Here is a 12,046-nt window from a genome sequence, read left to right as displayed (position 1 = left end):
CAGGGACGGGAGGGGACCTAGTTAGAGTTAGAGTTGATTTAATTCAACCTTAGTGCACATTCTAAACTGCCTTCAGCAGAATTCAGGAAAGAAGTGGTTACCTTTTATCCTAGTTTTCTTTCTCTCCTAACCTGCTTTCTGAATAGTATTTTGGAGGCAATGAGGAGACGAAAGGTGAGGGTGTTGCTGGTTAATTCAGTCTGTGTAGACACAGTCTATCGTGCCCCCTCTTAAACCGCCAATGTGCTCACACACCCAGCCACTCACTTCACCCCCCCACCCCCACCGAAATTAAACATGCCTTACCAGGAGATCAAAGCTGGGAACTAAATTTTCAGTGGTATATGACTGTTTGTTTGAAAGGACAGGCAGGAAGAAAAGGATGTGGAGTACCATTGGTCATACAGATGACCATGTATGGTAGCAAGAAATGATCAAGGATTAAAAGGTGTGGAATCCATGAGTAGACATAAGACATAAAAAGGGATGAAGACATGAAGACATTGGTAGTCTATAGGATCCCAAATGGTAGTGTACGGTGGGACAGAGAATAAATTGGAAGATGAGGAGAGTATGTAAAAATGACATTACATTAATCATTGACTTTGATCTTCATATAGTTTGGGATTGCTAGATTGGCAGAGGTATCCTTAAGGAAGAATTTGTAGTGTGTATTTGCAATATAGTGCGTTTCCTACAATATCTTGTGGATCCAACCAGGGATCACACTATTTTGAATCTGTTGATGTGTAATGAGGCAGTTTTAATAAATGACAGGGTAAAAGCTCCCCTCGGAAACAGTGACCATAACTTGATAGAATTTAGGATTTACTCAACAAGGAAGACCTTGGGTTGGAAACAACTATGCTAAGCTTAAATAAATATTCAGGCAAGGGAATAAGGGCAGAGTTAACTCCAGTGGACCAGGAATGGCAGATGTTTAAGAAAATAGCTTATGACTTCTAGCAAAGATATATCCAAGTGTGGCAAAAGTTAGAAGACTAACCAGGGAAGATAAGGATGGCATGACATTGAAAGAAAACAAAAAACATTCAGTTTGGCCAAGATGAATGTAAGCCAGAAGATTGGGGAAGTCTCAAACAAAACCCAACAGAAGTCTCAAACAAACAAAAGGGAGAAAATTAAACTTTGAGGGTAAACTTGTATGTAATATCAAGATGGACAGTAGGAGCTTCTTTTAACTATATGAAATGGAAAGGGGCATCAAAGTGAACATGAGCCTCTTTGAAATAGAGGCTGGGGAGATAATGTGTAACTAGGAAAGGGAAGAGAAGGTGAATAAATACTTTGCATTGATTTTCATGGTAGAAGACATTAATAGTGTTCCAAAATTATTAAATAATCAAGGAGGAAAAGGAGGAGAGTTATTATGTATAATAGCTATCAATAGACAAAAACTGCTAGGGAAACTAATGGAGCTCAAGACCAATGCATTTCACGATCCAGATGGGATTCATCCTAGGATGTTAAAAGAAGTAGTTGGTAGTTAAATAGAAGTACAAGTAGCTATAGTGGATGCAATGGTAATAATCTTCCAAGAATCCTTAGATTCTGGGAAAGTTCCAGAGTATTGGAAAATTGCCAATGTAACACCTCTATTTAAAAAGCGGAAGAGAAAAAAGTGGTTGACTTTTGGTTTGTTAGCTGAAATCTGTTATAAAGGATGTAACAGCAGAATATTTAGAACCCCCTTAATATAATTAAGCACAGTCAGCATGGTTTTATGAAGGGGAAACCTTGTCTGGCAAATTTGCTAGAATTCTTTGCAGAGATAACAGTTAAGATAGATAAAAGAGAAACAGTGCATCTAATATATATTTTAGATTTTCAGAAAATGTTAGATAAGATAGCACATGTTAGGCTAATGTCTTCTTCAGAAACATTTAACTCTGCTGTCTTTCCACAGGTTCTGCCAGACCTGGGTCTTTCCAACAATTTGTTTTTATTTATGCTGGCATTAGAGACCGTCCAGAGACTGTTCACTAGACTGGTCTCCAGTGTGGAGGGAGGTGTAATGAGGAGACATTGAGGAGGTTGGCCCTATACTCACCTTAGTTTAGAAGAACGAGAGGTGATTATATTGAAGCATATAAGATTCTTGGGGACTTGACGGGGTAAATGTGGAAAGGTTGTTTCCCCTTTATGGGAGTGTCTGGAACCAGAGGGCATAATCTCCGAATAAGGAATCACCCATTTAAGAGAGAGAGAGGAGGAATTTCTTCTGAGGGTAGCGAACCTGTAGAATTCATCGCTGCAGAAGGCTGTTGACGCTTGGTCGTTCAGTATATTCAAGACTGAGATAATTTTAAGTACTATGGGAATCCAGGGTTATGGGAGTAACACAGAAAAGTGGAGTTGAGCATTATGAGATCAACCGTGCTTTTATTGAATGGTAGAGCAAACATTATGGCCTGACTGGCTAACTTCTGCTCCTCCATCTTCTGGTCTTTTGGTTGTTGCCTCCCTTCCCCAAATGTATTCTTCCACTACTGCACTCACGTATGTGCCCTGACATACACCCCCTTCCTTACCTCAAATATAAATTAACTCCCCGTACAACTTCTCTCCTCCACATAGCTCTCTCCCACTTCATACAGTCACTCTGACTCCCTTCCTCCCTCCAAAATGCAGTACCCAGGACACATTTGGCAGTTAGGGTTAGGAATCCTTTTGAGGGAGTGGTCAGATGCCTTTTGGATCGTTAATTGTGGAGAGGATTGTGTGCATAAATTATATGAACCCCTTAGAACAGTTTGACCTGTCAAGAAGTACCATATGTTGTATTTATGTTTAATGGTGTTTGCTTAATGTATCATCTGTAATATATAGACTTTTAAGAAATGGAATTGTATTTTTTCTCCTCCTATGCATGTGTACTTGTTGACTTACTTTTTTAGTTCAATAAACATGGTGTAGTTAGCTAGCCCAATGTTTTCTGTCCATCACTATCAAACTTCAAATCAGTCATTCACCAGCCTCCCCTCATCTTCACTTATTTAGCTGAAAGTCTCCTACTCTTCTCTGATAACTTGTATATATTTCTCTTCATTCTTTCATGAATGGTGGTGCATCTGGTTAGACCAGCATTTATGGTCCATCCTCTTTGCTCTTGAGAAGCTAGTGGTGAGCTGCCATCTTTAACCACTGCAATATTTGGGGTGTAGGGCTACCAACAATGCCACTACAAAGGGCATTCCAGGATTTAGGCTTCGAACAGTAAAGCATCATTGATACAGTTCCAAGTCAGAATGGTGTGTAACTTGGACAAGAACTTGAAGATGGGAGCAGCACCATGTATCTGCTGACCTTGTCCTACCAGGTGGGAGAAGTCGTGGGTCTGGAAGGTGCTTTCAGAGAACTGTTGCTGAGTTGTTGCAGTGTACATTGTTGCACTGGTGACAAAGGGAGTGTAAGTAGATGATGTTTAGGGTGCTAACCAAGATGGCTGCTTTGTCCTATATGGTGTCAAGGAGAAAGTAAGGACTGCAGATGCTGCAAATCAGAGTCAAAATGTGTGGGCTGGAAAAGCACAGCAAGTCTGGGAGCATCCGAGGAGCTGGGCAATCGATGTTTTGGGCATAAATCCACACGTTCCTGATGAAGGGCTTATGCCCTGTATGGTGTCAGTGTTCTTGAGTACTGTTGGAGCTGCATTCATCTGTAATGCTGAAGTGAGTTGGCATGGTGAGTGAAGAGGGAAAGGGTAGTGGGTGGAAGTTGTCACTAAGTTGGTATAGTGATAAGATGGGATGCAAGATGGTATGGGAGATGGATAGAAAGGACTGAATTATATGAGCTGGCCTGCCTGGGGTATGGGAAATGTGTGGGGTTGAGGGAGAGCAAGGGGTTGAGGACTGGTAGAATGTTTTCTATTTCTCCACCTTTGGTAACCTTTGGATCTGGTCCCAGGTCCCCTTTGGTGGGGGTAAGGTGACCTTTTGAAGTAGCAGAGTGTCTTTGTGATGGTGGAAAGTCATGCTTTTGCTTAAAGAAGTACATAAATTCAGTGGGTCCAGCAAAGTTTTCAAGAAACTGTCCAAAACAAAATGTGGAGTTTAAAAAAAAGTGCTTGGGTCTTTCAGATCATGTGGTCATCTAGAGTTAATTTGATTTGTGCTGCCTGATTGATTTAGTGTCTTTAACTTAATCATTTTCAGAATTGGCTGCCTGTGGATGGACAGTTCAAACTGTTTACTGAACGGCAATGTTTCTGTCAAAGTATTAAATAGGGGCAACACGGTAGCTCAGTGGTTAGTACCTCTGCCTCACAGCGCCAGGAACCAGAGTTCAGTTCCTGTCTCTGGTGACTGTGTGTGTGTGTGTGTGTGTGTGGAGTTTGCACATTCTCCCCATGCCTGCATGGGTTTACGCCGAGTGCTTTGGTTTCCTCCCACAGTCCAAAGTTGTGCAAGTCAGGTGAATGGGCCATGCTAAATTACCTATAGTGTTAGGTACATCAGTCAGAGGGAAATGGATCTGGGTGGGTTACTCTTCAGAGGGTCGCTGTGGACTTGTTGAGCTAAATTGCCTGTTTCCACACCGTAGGGAATCTGAATACTTGGGTGAGATTTTGAGATCTTTGTTTACATAGGAATTTGATGAAACAATCTGACTATCTGGTTTCTTGTCTCCCTGGCCGTTCTACTTTTTTCTTTTATGGTATCATAAGTAGACTGGTAACTTTATTTTCTGTTGGGATGCACCCTGGTTAATCCTAATGCTGGATGATAGTGACTAGGGCCTGATAGGGAAGGCCAAAGAGTGAGTTAGCGGAGATTTTGCAAAGAGCATATAAAGGGTAATGGGTATGATGGGCCATGGTGAGTTGGTAGATGAACATGTGGCTATATGAGCGGGTATGGAATGGGAGGGTGAAAGCAAGAGGGATGCTTTGTTTAAATTTTTACCTTTGATTACAAATCCAGGGTCCCCAAGTTGGTTTTCTACCAGCATGTTCCAGAAACTGGGCAGCTTCTTGAGTCACTTTGCTCAATGCCCAATCTGCCTTGTACATCTGGACCTAATTCTGAAATGTAGATGGCTATTTTTAACAGATGGTTTTGCAAACCCAGAACTTCTCCTTGCCCTGCGCCTGATCCAGCAATGAAAATCTGGTTTATGTTGGTAACAGTTTTCTTTTTGAAAAGGTATCAAGAGAAGCCTAATCAGTAAATATGGACCAAGCAGAGCTATTTTGGTAAACAGATCCACGGCACACATTGTAGACTAGAGTTTTTAAACCTTATATTATGAAGATGAGAAGTGTTGTTTATTGCTTGATTGTAGACCAGCAGGAGGCTGGACGAACTCCAGGCAGGCAGGATCAAGAGGTTGAGAAGTTGCCGTTTCAGGTCTAACCCTTCATTTGTTTTACTGGCTGACTTGTAGAAATACAATAAGTAACCTTTTGTATAACCTGTTGCATATGTCATATATTCTTGTTTTCAATCTATGCTCAGAATTGCATTTACTTAACATTCCATAGAAACTGCTACATTGCTTTAAAATGTTCATTATTAGTTCATTATTTCTGTGTTTAAATGGTTTTAGGAGGGCCAAGGTTGAGCGTGACATTGATTTTATGCTTGTGGATTGTAACGTTAGATTTTACCACTGTGGAAATTTATGATTCAATCCATGTACTTTGTGTGCCTTTTTGACTGAAGTTATGACAACCTCCTTCAACATCCAATTGAAAAGATTGGTATTAGGGGTCTAGTGGAATCTTGATACTGGATTAGTGGTGCTGGAAAAGCACAGCAGTTCAGACAGCATCCGAGGAGCAATAAAATCGACGTTTCGGGAAGGGCTTTTGCCCGAAATGTCGATTTTACTGCCCTTCGGATGCTGTCTGAACTGCTGTGCTTTTCCAGCACCACTAATCCAGAATCTGGTTTCCAGCATCAGCAGTCATTGTTTTTACTTGGAACCTTGATTGTCTTGCACATTGACTGGAATTGCACTGTGATGTTGAGGTGATAAATAACAGCTTTGTTGGTGAAAGTGGTTGAGATACAAGCTGGGCTGATGGCAGTCTGAATTAATTTTAGGTCCACAATATGGCACTCTGGAGAGAGCCTGGATGGCTCTGATGACTGAAGCAGATAAAGTAAGTGAGCTCCATCTGGAGGTGAGAAATGCACTGGCCGGTGATGATTTCGAAAAAGTCAAGAACTGGCAGAAAGATTCTTTCCACAAACAGATGATTGGAGGCTTCAAAGAAACCAAAGAAGCAGAGGATGGATTCCGAAAAGCGCAGAAACCCTGGGCTAAAAAGCTGAAAGAGGTACTGTGCAACTCAAGCAGATTGAGATAGTATATTGAATTACTGTTTTGCTGCTGGATTTTTTGGTGTAAAAGAGATGCAGCTGCTGGAAGTTGTTAGGATTATGAAAGACGTATTTAGTATGGTGGAGTTAAAGTATAGTTAGCTACAATATCTGAGATAACAACCTGCATGATTGATGACCTGGGCTAATCCAATTATAACCAAATGAGTAAAACTGGGACTCCTCGGGGTCTGAAGTCTTCTCTTCCATCTACAATCTGGAGGGTTTAAACAGATGTTTGGCATTATATCTGTGCTCCACCTTTTCTTTTCAGTTCTTGTGCTTCCCTGTCTCTCCCAGCAATAAAATCTGTTCATTTTTACCTACGTTCCAGTCCTATTATAGCCTCAAGATAAATTCAGCTTCTGAAGATGTGTATTTATTTCAAAATATGCAGTGAGCTGGATTTAAAATGCTTACCTTTTGATAAAGCCAATGAAACTGTATATATTTGCTAATTCATAGAGCAAGTCTAATCCACTGAGAATTGATAGCAGTATTGCTGGGAGTCATGAGCAGTCCTCTGAAAAACTATATCCTACTCTTTAGGAATGGTACACCCAGACTTGAGAAAATGAAGAGATGCTCACATACTTAGTAGAAAGCCTCCTTCAATTTACAGATTGATTCATGATAAAAGTACTTCTGGTTAATATAGATCTTGCTTTTTCTACTCATTCTCTGCCTGATACTGTATTTGCTTATATGTTCTTGTTTCATTAATTGGCATTATTGGAGGTGTGCTCTGTGGCATCGATCATGGCTGCTTAGAAATTCCTGAGCCATACCAAACATATGGTGGGTAGGAAAAAGCCAGTCCAAATCTTGTCTCATAGTTGAGCTTTAACTTTGTTTTGAATCGATCTGTTTTGAATTTGATATATCTCATTGATGCAAACCTATCACGAAAATTGTTTCCAATACATTTTAATTTACCTGATATTTTTGTTTTCTAAGGTGGAGGCAGCTAAAAAGAGTTATCACCTGGCCTGTAAAGAGGAAAAGATGGCAGCTACAAGGGAGGCAAACAGTAAGGCAGAGCAGTCTGTCACTCCTGAACAACAGAAGAAACTACTAGACAAGGTGGAAAAATGTAAACAAGAAGTACAGAAGGTGAGATTGTGGAGTGGTAGAAAATAATTCTCCTGTTGAAATATAACACATCTTGGGAATCTTTATGCTCCACCTCTTCAGGACTCTTGTCCAGTCCTGATTTTAATCACAACGCACTCGGTAATCATACCTTCAGCAATGTAGGGAGTTTGCTACCAACACTATCTCTATCTTCAAAGCAATCCTTGAAACCAACCTGTTTGACTAAGCTTTTCGTCAACTGCCCTAACATCCTGTTGTATGTCACGGTATCAAGTATATTTTCATAACTTTCTTGTAAACAGGTTTGGGGCTTTTTTTTAAAAAAAAAAGCCACGATATCCTTGCAAGTTGCTGCTTTCAAACCATAAAAATATAAGATGTAGGAGCAGAAATGTGCCATTCAGCCCATCAGATCCGCTCTGCCATTCATCTAGATAGTGGCTGATCTAATAAGCCTTAGCTCTGTTTTCCTGTCTAAAGCATTCCGCAGATTCACTACCCTCTGAGCCAAGAAGACTAAGGACTCGACCAATTTGTCCCAGTTTCTCTGCTGTATACATAAGTAAATGCACGCCTTTGATATGAAATTCAGTATAAATATTGGGTTAGAATCTAAGATACACACCTATTCAGAGAATTCCAAACTTAGTTAATATTGTATATACATTTTTTATATTGTGTATCAAAAGAATTTGTAGATGGTACAATTAGGAGATGGAGTTAACACTTGATAACCATTAATGGAGTTTATTCATTAATAACATAGTTATCTATTAGAGTTACAGCCTTCCCATTCCAATTTAGAGGGGTATTGTTAAATTCTAAAATGCTTGGTAATTCCAGGTATTTAGGGCAGGTATCCAGGTATTTAGCAGCCCAGTCAATAGTTAATTATTAGACATCATTGTCTTTCAGTTTTGAGAGTTTCAACTGTACCCATTTGATTCCACTAGCTGACCCGTGAGCAGGAGCAGGAATTTGGCAATAGGAATTGCAACCCTGGAACCATAGGAATGGGCACCATGAGGATGGAGACTCCGGAAGCCCTTTTTGTTTTGAGGCCTGGCTAAGTGTTTCTGCCCAATGGACAATTGAGATAAAACTTTTAAAACTTTCCTGCCCAAGGTCCATCACCTACATAGCCTAATGGGGAAGTTGATGCTGCTTGCCTGTCCAGACCTCTGGTTAATATTACAATATCAATCAGGTGATATGAGGACCCAGTCTGCATATTAAAGCGGTACCTGTCACCTTCACTGCAGTTAAAGATCAGTTAAACAATAACTGTCCCTCTCGCCTAGATTTCTTAAGATATTGTGGAGAACAGAGAAGTCGTCTTTTGATTAATCCACCACATTGTACAAAAACAATGGTATAGTAATGTGTATTATGATATTGAAGGCTCCTCAACTGGAATGCTAGGATTGGCTTTCATTGATTAATTGTAGACATTTGATGACATTTGAGTAGCAATCAGGTGATGGGTGGAATAATATAATCTGATGTTACTTGAAGCTAGGTCTGAATAAATGCTATGTAGTATCATGTGTGGATGATGTAAATCTAGTCAGCAGTATTATAAGTACAAAATGGCTAATCTCTGGCTTGTGCTTGTTTTAAAAGGTGATTTTACAGGAGAATAAATAAGTATAAAATGAAATTGAATTGACCTGTTGAAATTTGAAGGCTAATAACCACACTGAGATTTCCAGAATCTTTAAAATATATTTATATATAAATAATATATATTATCTTCAAACACAACATCTGTTCAGATAAAAGAAGCTGCTCAAGAGGATTACGTTATCTAAATCCTTCAGTTGCCTGCTGACTCTTTGCATTATTTTGTGTGCAGTATCAGACTGGAACAGGTATGAGTATGATAGTAAGTGGCCCTTTGTTGCCTTTCACAGTGCTTATGCCCTCTAGAGGTGAGCTGATGGTAACAGAAAGACAGCTTCAAAAGATTTCCAAAAAACACTGAAAGACATTCTAGCCATGTTAAACACCTGAATGTCTCTGTCTCTGTTTCTAGTTAAACCTTGGAAAATGTATTGATAATACTTTTGAGTCATATATGCCTCAAAGATCTGGGTCAAGAAACTTTGTGAATGGGTTTTTTTGGTGTGACGTCCCAAATACCTCCATTCGGCATCAGTATATGACCGAGTGGATGGGTAGTGTTTCTTTTTTAGGCTTTTTTATGCCAAGGTTTTCATTGTAATTTATGTTGGATCAATGCCCATACAGACAAAAGAGAAGTACGAAAAAGCCTTGGATGACTTGAGCAAATGTACGCCGCAGTACATGGAGAATATGGAACAAGTGTTTGAACAGTGTCAGCAGTTTGAGGAGAAACGACTGGTTTTCTTCAGGGAAGTACTTCAGGACATCAAACGACACCTAAACCTCACCGAAAACAACAGGTGAGTATTAATTACATCTATGCAACCATTCCATGAATATTCAAAGTTCCATCTCCAAAAGAAACACTGCTTACAACATAAGTTAGGATGCAAAAGGATTTTCAACAACTTGATTTCATCTTTTCTAAACAGTTGACCTGTTTACCCACAACAATTTTCAAGCTGTTTCTAAAATGAATCCTGTCTACTGGCTTCAACCTCTCTACCTGACGTAAACATAGAAAATGCTATAAATACTCACCAGGTCAGGCAAAAGCAGCCGATGGAACATTTTCCGGTCTGATAACCTAGTTCTGATAAAAGGTTATTGACCTGCAGCGTTAACTCTGTTTCTCTCTTCACAGATGCTGCTTGACCTGCTGACCATTTCCAACATTTTCTGTTCTTGATTCAGCTATACAGCATCTATGCTTTTTTTTGCATTTGAACTCTTCTTGGAGATCTATTCCAATTGTTGAGCTTCTCCATGTCAAGGTCATTGGACTTCTATTCAATTGCTGTGACAAATCTAACGACCTTGCTTTCAGTTTATTTTCCCTCTGTCCCATTAGGTATTGTTTTGTTACATGAATCAAAACCCGCAATCCCATTTTTATTTATCTCTGGCGGAGAACCAAAACCTTTCGGGCTTGTACTGGGTCTCTCGTACCAGTACCTTGTTACTTTTGAACCTCTGCTGTTTTTATTGCTAAAATATACAATGTTGCACTTCCCTGCATTTGTCATTCTAAATCCATATAAGCAGTTTTTGAAAGGTTGGACGTAAAATATATAATTGGAATCAATGATGCTTGAGACTTTAATGACAAATGTGTTAACATTCCATTAATGAATCAGTACATAGTTATAGTTCTCTGTGAATCAAAAGTACAGATATACCAGATGTGTTCAGTACAACATATCAGTAATGAAAAGAGATTGTCATAAAATTATACCTTTAATTATTTGACATGATTAATATTTTGTTTTGATTTGAACATTTAAGTTTGTGTATATAGAGATTGGCCCAACATGCTGATGTCATCATATATTTAACAATGTATTGTGCTATTTGAAACCTGACCGACTCATTCTGCAGCTGGGTGTTGGTCGTAGCAGCTTGGAAACTGTAGGAAAGTAGATTTTCAGACATATGGCTGAGGGATGAAAGAAGAACAAATGCTGCCACAAGCTAAGATCATGGTTGAGCTCTATTGTTGAATGAGATTCTAAAATTCTCTATCTTGACTCGTGAAAACGATCATTATTTTAACCCAAGATAGAAGCTCGACTTAAAAATTGAAAGTATTCATAGTAATACCTTTTTATAGAAGTCATTTTGGAAAAAGGCTTTGTATTGCAAAGTTGCAGTGGGGGATATTTAGCAAAATTGCTTACAGCAGTATCTTAGAATGCATTTATTATGATTTTTGATCATGCACTTTACTAACAGGAAAAGATCAACATGAAACCTCAAAAGCAATTTATAACAGCTGTTTAAAGCCAACCAGTATTCAGCAAATTGAAAGCACCATTGAACAGAGCTGTATGTACGTTTTTTGTGTGTGCACGCACACACAAATGCATACATGCTGTACAATCTGGCACTGTGTTCACTTGAGGCAGGCAACTTAAGATAACAGCAGTACTGAATAGGATAGGTTTCTCTCAAAAGGTAAAGGGAGGGCAAACAAGACATAGCTCCCTGGATGAGAAGAGAAAGGAGCAACTAAAATAATAGAACATAGAACAATACAGCGCAGAACAGGCCCTTTGGCCCTCGATGTTGCGCCGACCTGTGAACTATTCTCAGCTTGTCCCCTACACTATACCAAAATCATCCATGTGCTTATCTAAGGACTATTTAAATCTCCCTAATGTGGCTGAGTTGACTACATTAGCAGGTAGGACATTCCACGCCCTTACCACACTCTTGTGTAAAGAACCTGCGTCTGACATCTGTCTTAAATCTATCACCCCTCAACATGTAGTTATGCCCCCTCGTACAAGCTGATGTCATCGTCCTAGGAAAAAGACTTCCACTGTTTACCCTATCTAATCCTGTGATCATCTTGTATGTCTCTATCAAATCCCCTCTTAGCCTTCCTCTTTCCAACGAGAACAGACCCAAGTCTCTCTGCCTCTCCTCACAAGACCTTCCCTCCAGATCAGGCAGCATCCTGGTAAATCTCCTCT

At 39.6% G+C, this 12,046-nt stretch overlaps 1 protein-coding gene across 5 annotated transcripts in view; it reads left to right on the top strand.

The window, feature by feature from the left end:
• Positions 1-12,046, top strand: part of pacsin1b (protein kinase C and casein kinase substrate in neurons 1b) — a 304,569-nt gene that overhangs the window by 255,359 nt on the left and 37,164 nt on the right. For all 5 annotated transcript variants that reach the window (XM_060845553.1, XM_060845548.1, XM_060845550.1 and 2 more), the window contains exons 4-6: positions 6,072-6,307; positions 7,308-7,463; positions 9,696-9,871. In XM_060845553.1, coding sequence (XP_060701536.1) covers positions 6,072-6,307; positions 7,308-7,463; positions 9,696-9,871 — 568 coding nt within the window. The remainder of the gene's footprint in view (positions 1-6,071; positions 6,308-7,307; positions 7,464-9,695; positions 9,872-12,046) is intronic.

The sequence above is a fragment of the Hemiscyllium ocellatum genome, chromosome 26 (assembly GCF_020745735.1).
Source record: "Hemiscyllium ocellatum isolate sHemOce1 chromosome 26, sHemOce1.pat.X.cur, whole genome shotgun sequence".
In the NCBI taxonomy this organism is placed as follows: domain Eukaryota; kingdom Metazoa; phylum Chordata; class Chondrichthyes; order Orectolobiformes; family Hemiscylliidae; genus Hemiscyllium; species Hemiscyllium ocellatum.
The sequence above is the reverse complement of the archived record's forward strand: the minus strand, read 5'-3'. Positions and strand labels throughout refer to the sequence as shown.